This window comes from Hyperolius riggenbachi, chromosome 9 (assembly GCF_040937935.1).
Source record: "Hyperolius riggenbachi isolate aHypRig1 chromosome 9, aHypRig1.pri, whole genome shotgun sequence".
Taxonomy (NCBI): Eukaryota; Metazoa; Chordata; class Amphibia; order Anura; family Hyperoliidae; genus Hyperolius; species Hyperolius riggenbachi.
Window position 1 is genome coordinate 98339085 of NC_090654.1, and position 20369 is coordinate 98359453.

The 20369-nt window shown below is 45.7% G+C and overlaps 1 protein-coding gene across 4 annotated transcripts in view; it reads left to right on the top strand.

The window, feature by feature from the left end:
• The window catches only part of HORMAD1 (HORMA domain containing 1), a 99621-nt gene extending 89602 nt beyond the window's left edge, over positions 1–10019 (top strand). For 3 of the 4 annotated variants that reach the window (XM_068253248.1, XM_068253247.1, XM_068253251.1), the window contains one exon: positions 9504–10019. In XM_068253248.1, the coding sequence (XP_068109349.1) occupies positions 9504–9593 (90 nt within the window). In that variant the 3' untranslated portion in view covers positions 9594–10019. The remainder of the gene's footprint in view (positions 1–9503) is intronic. The other variant, XM_068253250.1, reaches the window with a different exon arrangement.
• Positions 10020–20369: the final 10350 nt, after the last annotated feature.

Here is a 20369-nt window from a genome sequence, read left to right on the forward strand (position 1 = left end):
AGCTAACCACACCTCCAGAACCACTGGAATGCAACGACGTGTCAGCCTGTTAATTGTACAGCGCCACAATAATCCAACATGCATGCAAACTGTTTTGGATTGGTCCAGCTTGTAGCCCCTTACACACTACTAGGAGTTCTGTTTCATCATGAGCTTGCTGGGTAGTCTTTAACTCTTGGAGCATTATTGTTGCCACAGAAAAGTGTTGCACCACAGCAGAGATGGTCAATGAGATGCAAATAATTTCTACTTGCATTCAAATTTCATGTAAATTGTATGGAGCTTGAATATGGATCAATAACCGTTGACAGGAAGTTATTATGATTGGTCCAATTTACATGACATTTGAATGCAAGTAGAAATTATTTGCATCTCATTGACTATTCCTAGTCATCAGTTAAAGCAGGAAGTTTTGAATCAAGATGATACCATTTATTGACCAACTTCTGGTCAACTCGTTAACTCAAAAATTTAGCTACTTACCTCAGGAGAGGAAAACCTCTGGATGCACGGAGGTCGTCCGCACTGCGCAGGTGCAGACTGCTTGCGGCTGTCAAGCAGCACAGAGCCACCAAGCAGATCTCAGCTCTGTGCTAGTGCGCATGAGATGTCTGCACCTGCACATTGCAAGCGAGCTCCATCGACAAGGCATTCTTGACAGGCTTTCGGGGATGTCAGCACGGGAACAGCAAAGAGGGTGACGGGGAAGCCTCAGGAGGATCCAGATATTTCCCTCTCCTGAAGTACGTACCCAAACTGGAGGTGTGGTGTGAGGGGAGGGAGGTGTGCATGGTATCCCTGGCAGTGGCAGCTCTTACAGGGGCTGCCTGCACCCTCCCCCCCACCCTACTTACTGGTGTGTTCACTCCCAGGGCATGCTTTTTGTACAATCGTGCAGCTGGGTACAATTAGCAAAGGTAAGGAATCTATCATTGGGGGGGGTGGGGGGGTGGGGGTGTAATGTGGATGCCCCCCCTGGGCTCTGGCCAGGCCTAGGGGTGGGCTGTCTACGTTTCTTGGCTCTCCTGGGGGGGGGGCAGCCATAGTGCTCCTGGTCATGACAGTACTCAGAGGGTGTCAGTACTGCTTGCCATTTCTAGGGGGAACAAGGAGGCCTACATGCGACACCCCTGTTGATGCAGAGTATTTTGGGTGGGCTAGTGCATCTATATTACACCGCGTTTGTTGGGCACCGAGAGAGCCGAATGACGGCTCTCCCTGCTGTTGCTAAACTACCCGGCAGCATTAGATACTATTCCCCCTCTGAGTCGTCGCAACTCGGAGGGAGGTCTAATTCAGGGTCCAGCGATCCACTCTTATGCTCCTCACATAGCATATCATTGCTATTGGGCACCTGGTTTCGGCGCCGGGCGCCAAAACCACCTGCTTCGGGGCTAGCTCCTGCAGGATACAGAAGTGAGGTAGTTTTACATCCTGTATATTCTGGCAAGCAGATGCAATTTGCAAATGCTATGCCATTTTAATTAGTAAATAGTCATGAGGCAGCCAATATATATGTCAGGTAACACCTGGTCTGAGCACAAGAAAAAAAATATATGATATAATGATTGGTATGTGTAGTACAGTTAAGAAATAAAACATTAGGAGCAGAGACATAAGTCTAATACTCAACAGATCTCATCTACTGCTAAATTACACCTTGAAAAAATACACCTAGTATGGTCAGCCTACTGCTGTACCTAAAACATACAGATAGGTTCAATAGTTCATTTCCTCCATAAGCCTATTATGATCATCCTCCCACTGCACCCGAAGCAATTATAAAAGTTCAGCAGTTCATTATTTTCCCTTTGTAGCCAGCTTAAACAATTGGTGTCCAGATCTCCTACTGCAGTAAACCTATACGCTCACCAGCTTGTTCAGCCAATCCTCTCAGATCAGCAGTCAGCGTTTTTGGCCTTGCCAGTTTTTCTCTGGAACTTCCACCGGACTCCTCAAGGTTTCATGCATGTATAAATACAGAATACAAAACAGCAATTGTGTGACACCGTTTGGGCAAATGACAGTGTATTGCCACCAGTGCACCCCTCATCCAAAACTGACACCCAGCGTGCCTCCACCACAGATACACAGGGTGCTCACCAGATATCAGGGCCAACCCTCAACAGACCGGCAAGATAGCGTGTTGATGTCACTTTAACTCCACTATTCCGTATATGATCTCCTAAGGCTCAAACAAAGGACGACCATAGCATAATTCCATTAATTTAATGATAGTAAAAACAAGTAGTGCACTTACAAAACTCCAGTTAAAATTGAGCATTTAAAATCACAGACAGGATCCTCCAGCGTCTTGTCAGCTCCTCAGGCTCCGGCGGAATTAATGGAATTATGCTATGGTCGTCCTTTGTTTGAGCCTTAGGAGATCATATACGGAATAGTGGAGTTAAAGTGACATCAACACGCTATCTTGCCGGTCTGTTGAGGGTTGGCCCTGATATCTGGTGAGCACCCTGTGTATCTGTGGTGGAGGCACGCTGGGTGTCAGTTTTGGATGAGGGGTGCACTGGTGGCAATACACTGTCATTTGCCCAAACGGTATCACACAATTGCTGTTTTGTATTCTGTATTTATACATGCATGAAACCTTGAGGAGTCCGGTGGAAGTTCCAGAGAAAAACTGGCAAGGCCAAAAACGCTGACTGCTGATCTGAGAGGATTGGCTGAACAAGCTGGTGAGCGTATAGGTTTACTGCAGTAGGAGATCTGGACACCAATTGTTTAAGCTGGCTACAAAAGGAAAATAATGAACTGCTGAACTTTTATAATTGCTTCGGGTGCAGTGGGAGGATGATCATAATAGGCTTATGGAGGAAATGAACTATTGAACCTATCTGTATGTTTTAGGTACAGCAGTAGGCTGACCATACTAGGTGTATTTTTTCAAGGTGTAATTTAGCAGTAGATGAGATCTGTTGAGCACTCTGTTTATTATATTTATTGTCTTTCAAGTGTTAACACACACTTATATGCAGCTAGCGACCCAGAAACTGTTTTAGGAGAAGGTTGTTGGGAGGTTTGGGTGAGGAGCGCACGGTTATTGGTTTATTTTATTAGTCTAATACTGTTTCCATTACAGGAAGAGTTAAGAAACTCCAGTTGTTATCTATGCAAAAGAGCCATTGAGCTCCACGACTTTCAAAGTCACAGAGAGCTCTGTTTTCTGAAGCTTATTATCTCACAGTATTTTCTTTTTTCTCTCCAGAGGACAGGTCAATCGTTCACAAGACTGCTCCGTAAAAACATTTAGAATGCTGGGTAGTGTGTACACTGCAAATATTAGAGAATGTTGCAATGTTATAAAAAAAAACTATATAACTGAAAATAAAAATATGAGAATATTTTCTTTGCTTCTAATGTTCTAGTAATTATCCGTACAATACAACCAATTCATATCATAATTTTTTTTTTTCGCTTCAGTGGCCTCAATTCACTAGGCTTTATCAAACACTTTACCAAACGTTTGATAATTTACTTCATGGGTAAAATCTAATTTTTAATTCACTAAGGTGGTATATATTTATTGAATGTTTTATTGATAAAATGTTCAATAAATCTATAACACCTTAGTGAATTCAAAATTAGATTTTACCCATGAGGTAAATTATCAAACGTTTGATAAAGTGTTTGATAAAGCTTAGTGAGTTGAGGCCAGTGTCTCTTTGAGTGATCTATGTAGAATGTTCATTTACTGAAAGTTCTAAAGCCAGTACAAGTCTGGTCTCAGTCTGGACCAGTACATAGCTGGTCTCCCAGACTGCTCAGGGGGAAGGAGAATTCTGCAAAGTAAACAGCCAAGGATAAGCCTCAGTGGGAGGGCAGGGCTACATACCAATATACAGCAATATATAGCTATAGGAAGTGTTTATGATGCTAAAACCAGGATAATTACCATGAAAGTGGTTTCTAAACCATTTACTGTAGATCATTTTGGGTGACAGGCTTGGAATGATTGCTGTACAGTGTGTACTTTTCTTTGGTAGGGTACGAGTGCCATCACATGCAGAAACAAAAGAAATAAAGGGACAGTGATTCTGTGGGGTGAATGCTCGCTACAAGGGAGGCCATCAGGGGACACCCGTACACACTTTACATTTCTGGTCATAATGACAGGGAACCAGACCCCCCCCAACAGTCCCGTTTTCTGCAGGACAGTCCCGATTTGGAGGTTTTGTCTGGGGGTACTGAATGTCCCAGCGTAGGGGTAACCTGTCTGCTGCCTGAGCATGAATACCTCCCTGGCCGGCCCGATAATGTATACATAGTTCCGGCCAGGGAGCAGTGGAGCTTAAACCCCGCCCACTTGCACGGCTCCACCCATGTTCCCACCCAGTCCCACACACACACTAGGCTCCACCACCAGTTTGCTGCTGGGAAGAGAGCAATGCTGAGGAAGTAGATGGGAGACTTCTATCAGGAAAGTAGTTTTTTTTTAATTTTTTTATTAAACTTTTCCCCTTCAGGCGCACCAATCACCCCAGCTAGCACCCAGACACCCCCACCAGCACCAGGACACCCACTTTCTACACCCAGGCACCCCAGCCAGCATCCAGACACCCCCACCTGCAACCCAGGCACCCTAGCCAGCAACTAGACAACCCACCTGCACCCAGACACCACAGCCAGCAGCCGGACATCCCCACCTGCACCTTGGCACCCCAGTAAGCATCCAGGCACCCCTGACAGCACTAAGACACCCCCACCGGCACCCCAGCCAGTACCCAGACACCCACTTTCTACACCCAGGCACCCCAACCTGCACCTAAGCCCCCCAGCCAGAACCCAGGCGCCCCCGCAAGCACATGGACACCACCTGGCACCCAGGCACCACCATCTTCACCCAGGCACCCCAGCTAGAACACAGACACCCCAGCCAGCACCCAGGCACTCCCACCTGCACCCAGGAACCCCTGCCAGCACCCAGGAACCCCTGCCAGCACTCAACCATCCCCGCCTGCAATTAGACACCCCAACCTGCACCCAGGCTCCCCGCCAGGACCCATCCACCCCTACCTGCACTTAGGCACCCCAGTCAGCACCCAGCTACCCCCACCAGCAACTACGCACGACTGCCAGAACCCAGGCACCCCAGCCAGGTGGAGGGTAGCTTAAAGCCACACAGGGGTGTGGCTTAAGTGTCCCTCTTTCTCATCTTCAAAAGTTGGGCGGTATGGGGAACTGTACTATCTAGGTGGCGCTTATGGTTACAATTATAACTTTAGCCGAGGAAATTTCTAGAGGAGGAAAGGAGAAGGAAAGGTTCCTCCTACTAAATGTCTGCTGCTACCTCACTATGTTGGGGTACCCCTATCACCAACTACACACACACATTTCAAAGCAAAATGTGAGAAGCGCTGATAATTTCCACAAGGTTATATCTATTTATTCAACAATAAAAAGATCAGAAGAGGATAAAAATTAAATCAAATTACAGTAAAAATTATTTCAAATTACAGTAAAAATTATTTCAATAGTATTCCATATGACATACCACACTCTTACAGCATTCACTCAATCAAAACATCCTGAGAGCTTGCTGATGGATATCTCAAAAAAAGGGGAGAGGGATAATTTGGTTATAAAAAATCACCATAAATAAGGTGCACCCATAAAACATATATATACATATGTGTATGATCAAAAATGTCTCCAATTCAGATGATTATTATAAAAATCGCATAAAATACTAGCAATCCTAAATGAGGGGTAATAATAATAATGATATTACATATGATCTGTATAGTCCCTACTTCTCTTGCACTGGTCCCGGGTTTTTTCTCTAACTTCCAGAGTATCCAGGTTAGATGTAAGTATCCGATCACATTCAAATCCCATATAGGGCAATACGCCACATGATTCCTGATGAGCTATTAAGCACTAAGGAACCTCACGATACTTATGGATGGAGTATGCTCCTCAGTCCGTTCTTATCCTGTGGGTACAAGCACCAACCTTAGGCTCACGCTGCAGTTAGTCCAAGAGGAGAGGGGGGGACTGTCGTCTGCATCCACCCGCCGTACCGTATAGCCAGGTGACGGTCGCAGACCTGTTCAGGAGCCGCACATCAATCCTCGTACTCCACGGTGGCCGCCAGTTGCACTTCCTGGGTCAGGGTTCAGATCAGAGACGTCACTTCCGTGCGTCTCGCCGCTATTTTCCTGCGTTCCACCAGTCTTACGATGTTCACTGGTCTCACTTAGAGGCTGGATATTCGGAGGCAGATAGTTCCAATAGATCTCATGGGGCTCCCCACTAAAATCTCATTAACATGTTTTAACACAGAACGAGTGTCTTCATCAGAATGATTGGAATTAATCAGAATTAATCCGAACTCCCAGACACCATCCTCTTATAGTGCACAGGCTCCTCCTTCAGTCAGTCCTCTCCTTAAAGTCACAAAACACCTTGTGCAATTCCTTTTTAGGCGAATCCTTACGGACCAAGGAAAACCCGTCCGAGTGAACATATTAAATAATTCTCGGGCGATAGCTTTGGACGTAGGTTTTCTTAACGGAAAGGCTTCCGGGTAGCGAGTAGCATAGTCGAGGATGACCAGGATATATTGGTGCCCTCTGGCAGACTTTACCAGTGGCCCCACTATATCCATGGCAATGCGCTCGAATGGCACCTCGATTATTGGCAAGGGCACCAAAGGGTTTCGAAAATGGGACACTGGCGCGGTTAACTGACAGGTGGGGCAAGAAGCGCAGTAATTCTTTACTTCGGCCTTTAACCCAGGCCAGTAAAACCTGTCAGTTATCCGCGCCTCCGTTTTCTCGGCACCCAGGTGACCTCCCAATGCTTCATTGTGAGCCAAGTCTAGTACCATCCTCCGAAACTCTTGAGGCACTAGCAGCTGCTCAACAACCTCTTCTCTGACCTTTGCAACCCGATATAACATATCCCCATGAACTGAAAAATGAGGGAATCTCTCCTCTGCCCCAGGTTCCTGGGAAACTCCATTTACAACCGATACCTGTTCTCTAGCATGGGATAACGTTGGATCCCGCATCTGCGCAGTGATAAAAATCCCTTTTGACACATCCAGGTCAGGGAGCATAGATTGGGGGGAAGATTCCTCATCAGCCTCGCCCAACATAACCTGTAATGGGGAATCATCCCCCCCCCCCCCCTCAGTAACCTGCTCAGGGTCCCGACAAGGATGGTCAGTCACATTTTCATCCATTTGCAACATTACATCATCCTTTTGTAATAATACATCATCATTTTGCAATAATACATGATCATTTTGCAATAAATTTTCTGCAACATCTTTGTCCAGACTTGGTGCATCAAGTTCTCTGGTAGGGGGAGGAGGGGTTAAGTTATTATCAGAATCCTTAAATAACTTCCCTTTTACATTCTCCCATAGTTCCCAAAACAGTGGAAAGTCTCGACCCAATATTACTTGGCACATTAGGTTTCTTACCACTCCGACGGCGTGAGTAATTGTCCCACAGTCAGTTGAAATCGACACTGGCACCACAGGATAAGTCTTTGTGTCTCCATGAATACACACCACCTTAAGCGGCTTTAGCACAGTGTCAATTGTTCCAATCAGATCAGCGTGCACCATGGTTACCATACTGCCTGAGTCCAGCAAGACTTTAGCAGGTACCTGGTTCACACTAACGGGGCACACAAAGCTCTCCTGGCACTCTGCCAGGCATACCTCCTGGGCAAAAAAGGACACCCTCCGTAGCACGTCACACTGCATGGGTTCCTCCTGCAGTGGACACTGGGCTCTGGTATGGCCCCAGGCAGAACATCTCCAACACTGGATCGCACCTCCCTTCCGAGGTGTAGCAATAGCAGGTGGCAACCCCTGAGCGGCTGTTGGGAATACTTCCCTATTGCTGGTGATGCTGGTTGCGGGGTTCCGTGAAGCACCCTTTCCAGAGTCAGGGAACCTTGCAACACGGGATAAGATGGGGCCCGCCTGGCCCTTTGGAGAGAGTAGATCTTCCACTACGGTATATATCTCCACCAGCTGCTCCGCTTTTTTGGGGTCTGCATGACTGACCCATCGCTGTAGTCCCACTGGCAGGGCACGCAGAAAACGATCCAACACGAATCGCTCCACCATCTCAGGCCCGGTAAGTACCTCTGGTTGCAGCCACTTTGTCGCCAGTTGGATGAGGTCATACATCTGCGATCTGGCTGGACGATCCATCCGGTATTGCCAGCTGTACACCCTCTGTGCCCGGACCGCTGTGGTTACACCTAGTCGGGCCAGGATCTCTGCCTTTAGTCGATCATAGTTGAGGGCGTCTGCAGGGTTGAGATCGTAGTAGGCCTTCTGGGGTTCTCCCGTCAGGAACGGTGCAAGGATACCAGCCCATTTGTCTTTCGGCCATCCTTCCCGCTCTGCTGTCCTTTCGAACGTTTTTAGAAAGGCTTCCACATCATCTGTGGGTGTTAGTTTCTGCAGAAAGTGACTGGCTCTCACCATCGCCTGGTTGCTAGGGGCAGCTCCTGCTGTCTCTCTCCCCTGGGCCAGCTTCTGCACCGCCTCAAGCAGTATTTTGGCTTGCGCTTCTGAGGCCTCTCGCAGGGCTTCCGTGGCTTGCTGTTGAGTCACCATACTCGCCTGCTGAGACACCATGCTCTGCTGCAGCTGCACAATTGCTAAGGCCATTTGTTTCACCAATTCCTCCATCATGCAGACAAGGAGACTGGCCCTTTAAATGTCACTTTTTAAACTGAACTTTTTCCTGCAGTGCTGCGCTGCCCGCATCCGAGCACCAGTTATGAAGTTTAGAGGGGTCGCAGCCAGCACGCAGTACACAGATGTATAAAACTAAGTCCGTTTATTGTGCAGTAGAAGAAAAACAGCTTCAGTTCAGCAGTAACAAGTGGAAAATAAACAGTCAGCTTACTTCAGCTTGGTAATATAAAGTCCAGCAGGTTCAAACAAAGTTCAGTTTTCATCAGGCTAATACCATACTAACAACAGACCAGGGTATGGTTTGGCTTCCATCAAGTGCTCCAATATTCCTTGTCAGGAGATTCCGTAGCAGACATGCTACTCCTCCAACACCTCTCCTCAGACTGCCTGTGAGGCTGCTTCTTATGCATAAATTTGCATCTCATCAATACCATATTAGTGAGGCTCTCAGCCCGACTGACAACCAGGTGTGTACCTAGGTGGGATGGGAAGGCCCGCCCTTCCTTCCCTCCCATCCCAGGAGTCCGGCCCTGAAAAGAAAAAAAACAAGCAGCAACTGCTTGCTGCCAAAATCCGGACTCCTTTCCTAGGACCACACAAGGTTTTAAAGTGACCATAGTCCAAATACCGGGGAAATGTACCTCCCATCTACTACCCAGCCCTGATGGCCCCTACAATAATATACTAAAGGTCTGAGATTTTAATTTTGGGGTTTTCATAAGTTGTAAGCCATAGATTGTAAGCCTTTGTACTTGTAGTTGTCCTTTAATAATGTGATTATTTACCATTAATCACTCTTTCTTTCTCTCATCAGCAGAGTCAAGTTTTGGATCTCTTTGGTAGCCAAGAGGACTTTTCTGTGGCAAAGAAAAGGAAATCCAGTGAACCAAAAGACCCCCTTTAAACAGTTCATTTATGTTGTGGTTTTGTGACAGTTTTGTTCATTTCTGTCCTCAAGATCTATAATCTGTTGAAAGTTTAGAATTTCGGCGTTATCAAACAGTGAAATCATTCTGGCCTCAGTGTCACCCAACAGTGAAGCAAAGACTCTTGGTGCTGCTCGTTTGTCATCTTCATGTTGGATCTCTGATCACGCTATTATAAAAGCTACTGCTGAACCAATTGCAGTAAGATGAGAAACACTGGATAAGCAGGACGTCCTCTGCAAGGTGCTTGCACTTAAAGGAAACATACAAAGATTAAAACAAAAACACTACTTTGGGCTTCCTCAAGCCCCTGGCAGCCATGCCACGCTGTGCCCTCGCCGCAGCTCCGCTTGGGTCCCCTCTGGTGCAGATACACTGAGAGGTGAAACGGTGTATCAATTGGTTGTGGTAGTAATATTCAGAGACACCAAAGAAAAAAACAAAGTTTGGGGCGGAGGAGGAGGATACAGATTGGAGCGAGAAAAAGAGGGTGATATGGAGTGAAGAAAAAAAGAGGCATGCAGGGGAAAGAAATGGGGCACTCTAGAAATTTGTTATGGGGTCAAATAATTTGAAGTTGCATCCCTGTTTATGGGTTCAATTCTTGTCTTGAGCCCGTCAGCAACACCTTAACTGACGTTTACTGTAGTGTGGGCATAGCGCTGAAGGGTATGGGAGGATGAGCAGTTATATTAGAACTCTGAATTTGAACTCCTGGGATGCCTGAAACAAACAAGAAAAAGGTTGAAGGGAATGTCCGAGGAAATAAATAAAAAAGATCCGCTTACCCGGGGCTTCCTCCAGTCCCAGGCAGCCGATACGTCCCTCGCCGCAGCTCTGGTGTCCCGGGATACCTTCCGCTGGAGATGGCAACCTTGCCAGGTCGGCATCTACTGCGCGAGTGCCGCTGGTGACCGCACTCATGTGGTCTGGAGCATTTTGCGCAGGTGCAGAAGTAATGTGTCTGTGCAGAACGCACCAGACCACGTGAGTGCAATTACCAGCGGCGCTCGTGCAGGCGCAGTAGTTGCCGACCTGGCAAGGTTGCCATCTTCATCTTTTTCTCGCTCCAATCTGTATCCTCCTCCTCCGCCCCATATTTTGTTTTTTTCTTTGGTGTCTCTGAATATTACTACCACAACCAATTGATACACCGTTTTACCTCTCAGTGCTGCCATGGTAATATGCAAATAGTTGACAGGCCAAGTGTTTTGGTAAATGAGGGAGATCTTATAGTTATGTTATAATATCCTTATAGTGCCCCCAGACCTCCCAGTAATGATACCATTACCTGATAACAGCAGGTGTTTTTTCCAGGGGCTGGAGTTTGCTGTGTGTAGGAGCGCACTGGCTGCTGCCTCTGGCCAGAGTGACAGAATAAGTTGTAGGCTGTTCACTAAGCAGCTTGCACCTGCTAGCAGCTGCACTCTCCAGCAACTGAAGGGAGCAGCCAGAGCTCTCACAAAGAGGAGCAAGTGCAGCTAGACCTCCATTCTTCCCACTGAAGCTACCTGAAGCCATGTGGGTACAGGTATACACTTCAGCATTAGAACCATTATTCCTCAACATACCAATATCTTGATGAATAGTAATGCTGATACTCCATGTTTGTGTTTGCTGAATAATTTATTACTTAAAGGAACACTATCAAAGTTTTCATATTTTTTTCCCTAAATACCTTTAATAGGCAGAAGGAACTTTCTAATGACATATAGTGGCAGTAAAAGGGAAAAAAACATCCTTCCCCTTATCTAACTTTCTGGAGAGCTAGGATGTCAGGTGACTGTGTCTGACAGGCTGCGGGCAGCTATAATAATGTATAAGACGCTCTCTCATTCCTTCTGCACACTGTTCTGCTTGGATAATCAATGCAGGCTATTCTCACAGGAGAGTGTCTTGCGGCTGGGCGGATTTCAGTCAGTCTGATTCAATGATCTGCCCGCCCACAAGAATCCTGTTGGAATAGCGTGCATTGTTTATCCAAGCAGGACAGTGTGCAGAGGGAGGGAGAAAGCTAATTACACAACACATTCTTATAGCTGCCCGCAGCCCGCCCGTCTCCTCACCCAACACCTCACCCTAGCTCTCCAGAAGGTCTGATAAGGGGAAGGATTTTTTTTCCTTTTACTGCCACTATATGTCACCAGTAAGTCCCTTCTGCATATTAAAGGTATTTAGGAAAAAAAGGAAAACTTTAATAGTGTTCCTTTAATGACAGGTTCAAGTTGATGCAAAAATGTTGTTCACGTAACAGAAAAAAATGTGTCTGTGCAAAAATCTTTACCTTATGCAGCACTAGGTATACTGACTGGATTGAGGCTTGTGAGATATGCTTAAGATTTTTCTGCATGTAGTAAGTATTATATGAATTCGCACGAATAGATGTCAAGATTTATATCAGTTATATTTAAGTGGTTTTAAATCACAATAACAATGAGTTTCACAACAAAATGTTTGTGTGTGGTAATTTAAATAAAAGCATTGATAAAAACTTGAAATTAATGTGCTAAAGAAATATCTTGAGTTTAAAGAGGAGCTGTCAGCCATACTATCTCAGAAAAAAACACACATATATAAGTAGATAAATACGTCCTCTCCTTACATAACATATGTATTGCACTGTCCACGTTTTGATTTTAGTGATTTTTCTACACTAAAAAAAGAGAAAATCCTTCTTAGCATGTCACATATTAACTGTGGATATTTTTAAGCCAATCCTGTCATTTCCTCCCTTACTCTCCTCAGCCTGATTTGCCCGCCCTTCACTATAGAAAGTGTATTGTCTCAGCATGAGAAATATTGACCAATCAGAGAGGAACAGAGGTGTGGAAGAGAAAAAAACAGGAGGGAAAGAGGCTTCAGCCAATCTGGCTGCATTAGTTAAGTCTGAGGAGAAGTAGAGAAGCAAAAAAGGACAACCCAGCATGCCCTACAACTTCCTTGTTGTGTACCAAATTTTGGGTGTACCAAATAAGAGTCAGATAAACTGGGGAATGATCATTTATCAACAAGAAAAGTAACAGTGATTTCAACTTTTGGATTGCCTGGTTAGCATCCTTGTTACTTGTTTACCAGATACAAATAAAGAATTTTGATTGTATGCCCGATAGTTACACTTTAAGATAAATAAGTTGTTGGGATTTTTCATCTTTACAGAAAAATTGGGGCCATTCTAATTCTGACTGTGCATTAAAAATGTATGGCAGCCTCCATATCCCTCCAGTTACAGTTACAGTTGTCCTTTAACACCCCCTTAGTAGGCAACTAGCCTTAACCCCCTGCACCTAACCTTTACCCCCTTCCCCCGTGCCTAACCTTGATCCTTGATGTCTTGTTTAAAAGTGCACCACTATTAGCAGGCTCCCTTTTAAACAAGATGTGTCTTGCACCCTTTTTAACTGCTGTCACCCCTGCCTCCACCTGACACACCCTACCACCTCCTCTGTATTGAGAAGGCTATGGGCAGTGGATGTATGGCACTAAAACCACCGATCTAAAGGAGCGCTACTGTTTTCTGCATCACAGACCCAAAATAAGCATGCAGATTAAATCTTGAGTCATGGCTAATTGAAATCTACACCCTGACAGGGATAACAGGTCCCAAAGAGGGCGTAGATTTCAATTAGTGTAGACCGGAACCCAGACTAATGAAGACATAGAGAAACATGGGACCCCAGGAGCCCACTATTGCATAATATTGTTATGCACTTGGTCAAGAATGTAAAAATCAGAGTGTATACTCAGGCATGGGTTGCTTCCAGAGGCAACCACTCAAATGTGGAAGTAGCGTCCCCACTCGGCCTTTGGTGACAGGTATCGGTCGCTGCTCCAATCAAAAAGTTTGCCCTACACACAAGTTGTAGTGGGGAGCACCCCACCAAGTAGGGTGATATAAAAAAACTAAAAACACATGCAAGGTTTTATCAAAAATACTTAGATGTCAGAGATAACCTTTTTTCGCTATCGGGTAAGAATTCTAAATCTTACCTTGTAAGAAGACTGGCGATGATTTTTTAAAAAAAAAGGGATTCACCGTCTATTAAGTACTTTAGACAACGCGTTTCGCGACCTACATCGCTTCTTCAGGTCAAATAATGCACCAGAGCGTGGGCGGTGAATTCCTTTTTCTAAAAAAAATCACTGTGAGTCTTCTTACAAGGTAAGATTTAGAATTCTTACCTTATAATGAAAAAAGGTTATCTCTCACATCTAAGTATTTCTGCTAAAACCCTCTTAGCACCTTCTGCATGTGTTTTTAGTGGTCTAGAGCTGGTCAACAAAATCACACCTAAAAACACAAAAAAATTGCAAGTGGAAAATGCAAACAAAAACGGGATAACGTTGCAAAGAAAAAACAAAAATCATCTATGATATCTCACTGTCTAGTATGGTATAACAGCAGTTATTAGGCTCAAGCCACTACAAAGGATTTGCAATAAAACAGAATAGACAGTATAGTTACATGAATTACAGAATAGTACTGTAACATGAATTGACCACTAGAGTGCAGTATAGGAAAGTGGTAGAGTCATCAGATTATTTCTGCTACTAATGTCTGCCCAAGTGCTGATCATTGGACCACACGGCTTTTTGAGTATTCCGTATATACTCATCACCAGAATTATTTTCCACAAAATATATTGTGCAGGTCGTGGAAAAATATATATATATATATATATATATATTTACTGTATATATATTTATATACTGTATATATTTATATACTGCATATACATACCTCTCATCTTTTTGAGATGAGAAAGAGGGACACTTAAGCCACACCCCTATTCACGCCCCTGACATGCAAACCATAAAGATTTCATAAGAAAAATATGTTGTTTTATAATTCAAACAAAACTGGTCCTCTCTATCTATCCTGGTTCATTTTCCTTCATATTAACATTTTAAAATTAGTAATATATCAATTGAAAGGATGGGAATAAAGTTTAGAGTCAATCAAACACATTTTAGTATAGATATAGAAAGCGGGACAAAGTCCTGATAGAGGGACAAATGAGGAAAGAGGGACAGGGCTCCCAAAGAGGGACAGTTGGGAGCTATGGTATATATATATATATATATATATATATATATATATATATATATATATATATATATATATATATATATATATATAGTACAGACCAAAAGTTTGGACACACTTTCTCATTCAAAGAGTTTTCTTTATTTTCATTACTATGAACATAGTAGATTCACACTGAAGGCATCCAAACTATGGTGAATTAACACATGTGGAAGTATTGTACATAACCAAAAAGTGTGAAACAACTGAAAATATGTCATATTTTAGGTTCTTCAAAGTAGCCACCTTTTGCTTTGATTACTGCTTTGCACACTATTGGCATTCTCTTGATGAGCTTCAAGAGGTAGTCACCTGAAATGGTTTTCACTTCACAGGTTTGCCCTATCAGGTTTAATAAGTGGGGTTTCTTGCCTTATAAATGGGGTTGGGACCATCATTTGCGTTGTGGAGAAGTCAGGTGGATACACAGCTGATAGTCCTACTACTGAATAGACTGTTAGAATTTGTATTATGGCAAGAAAAAAAACAGCAGAAATGAAGGTCAGTCAGTCCGAAAAATTAGGAAAACTTTGAAAGTGTCCCCAAGTGCAGTCTCAAAAACCATCAAACGCTACAAAGAAACTGGCCCTGGCCCCAGGATAGGAAGACCGAGAGTCACCTCTGCTGCGGAGGATAAGTTCATCTGAGTCACCAGCCTCAGAAATCGCAGGTTAACAGCAGCTCAGATTAGAGACCAGGTCAATGCCACACAGAGTTCTAGCAGCAGTCACATCTCTAGAACAACTGTTAAGAGGAGAGTGTGTGAATCAGGCCTTCATGGTAGAATATCTGCTAGGAAACCACTGCTAAGGACAGGCAACAAGCAGAAGAGACTTGTTTGGGCTTAAGAACACAAGGAACGGACATTAGACCAGTGGAAATCTGTGCTTTGGTCTGATGATTCCAAATTTGGGATTTTTGGTTCCAACCACCGTGCCTTTGTGCGATGCAGAAAAGGTGAATGGATGGTCTCTACATGCCTGGTTCCCAGCGTGAAGCATGGAGAAGGAGGTGTGATGGTGTGGGGGTGCATTGCTGGTGGCACTGTTGGGGATTTATTCAAAATTAAAGGCATACTGAACCAGCATGGCTACCACAGCATCTTGCAGCTGCATGCTATTCCATCCGGTTTGCGTTTAGTTGGACCATCATTTATTTTTCAACAGGACAATGACCCCAAACACACCTCCAGGCTGTGTAAGCAGGGGTTGAGTCCTGCGTGAACGTGGGTGGACGACGTCTACCTACTTTTTCCAGAGAGTGGACGTCGTCCACCCTAGTATGGAGACAGCGGAGGGTAGGCAGCGCAGTGGAGGGGAAGTAGTGGGCACAGCAGTGGGGAATCAGGGACGGCTCCCCCCCCCCCCCTTTCCCTCACCTTGGGGCTCCCCCTCCAGAACTAAACATTTGCGGCTGCTGGCAGTGGGCGAGGACTTACCACCCCCTCTTCCTAGGGCCGCAAGAAGTTCTGCATGCCGCTGCTCTGGTCTAGACCAGACTAGCAGCACCCAGAGCTTCAACTCCTGCCGGAAGGAGGAAGAGGTAAGTCCCACCCGCTGATGCCCGCTGCCAGCCACTGCAAATGTTTAGTTCTGGAGGGGAAAGCGAGGGAGGGGGAGCCCCAAGGTGAGGCAAGGGGGGGAAACGTCCCCCCTTCCCCACCGCTGTGCCCACTACTCCCCCTCCACTGTGCTTCTCCCCTCCTGAAGACACCTGGCTACATATACTGGGGACAGCTATACACCTGGCTACATATACTGGGGGGCAGCTATACACCTGGCTACATATACTGGAGACAGCTATACACCTGGTTATAGTGGAGGCAGCTATACACCTGGCTACATATATTGGGGACACCTATACACCTGGCTATACTGGAGACACCTATACACCTGGCTATACTGGGGACATCTATAGACCTAGCTAACTATTCTGGGGACATTATACACCTGGCTACCTACTCTGGGGACAACTATACACTTCGCTACTTATACTGGGGACACCTATAGACCTGGATAGCTATACTGGGCTATTTTGGGGGAACTGCTGTCAGATTTAAATTTTTGGGGAACTGCTGCTGCCAGACTATGTGTATTTTTGGTGAAATGCTATCAGATTACTACAATAAAATTAAAAACAATGGTGCATGAGCCAGCCTGGGGCTCCGGGAACTCTCACTGCCCGGGCCCCCAGAACCAGCATCTAACACCATATGTGAGCGCAGCCAAACCCTTGGAGCTGCCACCCCCAAGGCCTGTCTCCAACTGCTCTAAAACTTACCAAACACACAAATGGAGAAACTCACTCCCAAACAGTTCTCTGCTGCTTTATAAAGCCTGAAGGCTGCTTATAAGCCAATGAGAAGTGCACACATATGTTACACCTAGCTTGCAGTGATTAATCAAACAGAAGCTGAGCAAGTCAGCCAGTCGTTGGAGAGGGCTTCAGTTGCATATAGACAATGGGTATATGACCAGCAGGGGGCACCAGCGTGCAGGATATTCCCTCTCATCTGCCCCCCTCCTAACTAAACTGCATGGGATACTACAATAAAATTAAAAACAATGGTGCATGAGCCAGCCTGGGGCCCAGGGAACTCTCACTGCCCGGGGCCCCAGAACCAGCATCTAACACCATATGTGAGCGTAGCCAAACCCTTGGAGCTGCCACCCCCAAGGCCTATCTCCAACTGCTCTAAAACTTACCAAACACACAAATGGAGAAATTCACTTCCAAACAGTTCTCTGCTGCTTTATAAAGCCTGCAAGCTGCTTATAAGCCAATGAGAAGTGCACACATATGTTACACCTAGCTTGCAGTGATTAATCAAACAGAAGCTGAGCAAGTCAGCCAGTCGTTGGAGAGGGCTTCAGTTGCATATAGACAATGGCTATATGACCAGCAGGGGGCACCAGCGTGCAGGATATTCCCTCTCATCTGCCCCCCTCCTAACTAAACTGCATGGGATACTACAATAAAATTAAAAACAATGGTGCATGAGCCAGCCTGGGGCCCCGGGAACTCTCACTGCCCGGGGCCCCAGAACCAGCATCTAACACCATATGTGAGCGCAGCCAAACCCTTGGAGCTGCCACCCCCAGGGCCTGTCTCCAACTGCTCTAAAACTTACCAAACACACAAATGGAGAAACTCACTCCCAAACAGTTCTCTGCTGCTTTATAAAGCCTGCAGGCTGCTTATAAGCCAATGAGAAGTGCACACATATGTTACACCTAGCTTGCAGTGATTAATCAAACAGAAGCTGAGCAAGTCAGCCAGTCGTTGGAGAGGGCTTCAGTTGCATATAGACAATGGCTATATGACCAGCAGGGGGCACCATCCTGCAGGATATTCCCTCTCATCTGCCCCCCTCCTAACTAAACTGCATGGGATACTACAATAAAATTAAAAACAATGGTGCATGAGCCAGCCTGGGGCCCCGGGAACTCTCACTGCCTGGGGCCCCAGAACCAGCATCTAACACCATATGTGAGCGCAGCCAAACCCTTGGAGCTGCCACCCCCAAGGCCTGTCTCCAACTGCTCTAAAACTTACCAAACACACAAATGGAGAAACTCACTCCCAAACAGTTCTCTGCTGCTTTATAAAGCCTGCAGGCTGCTTATAAGCCAATGAGAAGTGCACACATATGTTACACCTAGCTTGCAGTGATTAATCAAACATTGTCTATATAGCCATTGTCTATATGCAACTGAAGCCCTCTCCAACGACTGGCTGACTTGCTCAGCTTCTGTTTGATTAATCAATGCAAGCTAGGTGTAACATATGTGTGCACTTCTCATTGGCTTATAAGCAGCCTGCAGGCTTTATAAAGCAGCAGAGAACTGTTTGGGAGTGAGTTTCTCCATTTGTGTGTTTGGTAAGTTTTAGAGCAGTTGGAGACAGGCCTTGGGGGTGGCAGCTCCAAGGGTTTGGCTGCGCTCACATATGGTGTTAGATGCTGGTTCTGGGGCCCCGGGCAGTGAGAGTTCCCGTGGCCCCAGGCTGGCTCATGCACCATTGTTTTTAATTTTATTGTAGTATCCCATGCAGTTTAGTTAGGAGGGGGGCAGATGAGAGGGAATATCCTGCACGCTGGTGCCCCCTGCTGGTCATATAGCCATTGTCTATATGCAACTGAAGCCCTCTCCAACGACTGGCTGACTTGCTCAGCTTCTGTTTGATTAATCACTGCAAGCTAGGTGTAACATATGTGTGCACTTTTCATTGGCTTATAAGCAGCCTGCAGGCTTTATAAAGCAGCAGAGAACTGTTTGGGAGTGAGTTTCTCCATTTGTGTGTTTGGTAAGTTTTAGAGCAGTTGGAGACAGGCCTTGGGGGTGGCAGCTCCAAGGGTTTGGCTGCGCTCACATATGGTGTTAGATGCTGGTTCTGGGGCCCCGGGCAGTGAGAGTTCCCGGGGCCCCAGGCTGGCTCATGCACCATTGTTTTTAATTTTATTGTAGTATCCCATGCAGTTTAGTTAGGAGGGGGGCAGATGAGAGGGAATATCCTGCACGCTGGTGCCTCCTGCTGGTCATATACCCATTGTCTATATGCAACTGAAGCCCTCTCCAACGACTGGCTGACTTGCTCAGCTTCTGTTTGATTAATCACTGCAAGCTAGGTGTAACATATGTGTGCACTTCTCATTGGCTTATAAGCAGCCTGCAGGCTTTATAAAGCAGCAGAGAACTGTTTGGGAGTGAGTTTCTCCATTTGTGTGTTTGGTATGCTATCAGATTACATCTATTTTTGGGGGATGCACCACGGCAGAACTCAAACTTCCCTGGCAGACCTTTTACACCTACTAAGGTCATGTATGTCTGGCCCCACCCATGACCACGCCTACATTCAGTGGTGTGACCACACCCATTTTTCGGCACAGCTCAGGAGGTTTTTGGGGTGAGTCCACTCACCTCTTTTCTCAGGACTAGACTCCTGTGTGTAAGGGCTATCTGACCAGGAAGGAGAGTGATGGGATGCTGCACCAGATGACCTGGCCTCCACAGTCACCAGACCTGAACCCATTTGAGATGGTTTGGGGTGAGCTAAACCGCAGAGTGAAGGCAAAAGGGCCAACAAGTGCTAAGCATCTCTGGGAACTCCTTCAAGACTGTTGGAAGACCATTTCAGGTGGAGGAGAAGGAGTTCTTTTAAATAAAAAAAAGACATCCGAATTCCCGAAAACTGAATTTTTGCCCGAATTTGCAATCATTCGGCCAAATTTGAGAGGCACTGTTCGGGTAGATTCGTATTCGAATCATCAGAATTCGGATTTGAATTCGGCAACCATAAAAATTTACCCGAATTTTCGGGTACATAACACATTCGTGAATTTGGAGAGCAACCCTGGGATACACACCAAACGTCCCGGGGAAAAATCTGGATTTGACGCAAAGCAGCGTTTTAAGGGCAGAAATCAGATTGCATGCTAAATTGGAGGCCTAAAGTGCTTTTAAACATCTTGCATGTGTATACATCAATCAGGAAGTGTAATTAGAGTACTGCTTCACACTGACACATCAAACACACTGTGTAACGCACCGCAAACAGCTGTTTGTGTAGTGACGGCCATGCTGGACTGGTGCGCACCATGGCGAGAGTGCAGGCGATAGCGGTTTTCAAGCCCATATGGTCACCGGGCTGAGGGAGCTCAATGATAGAACAA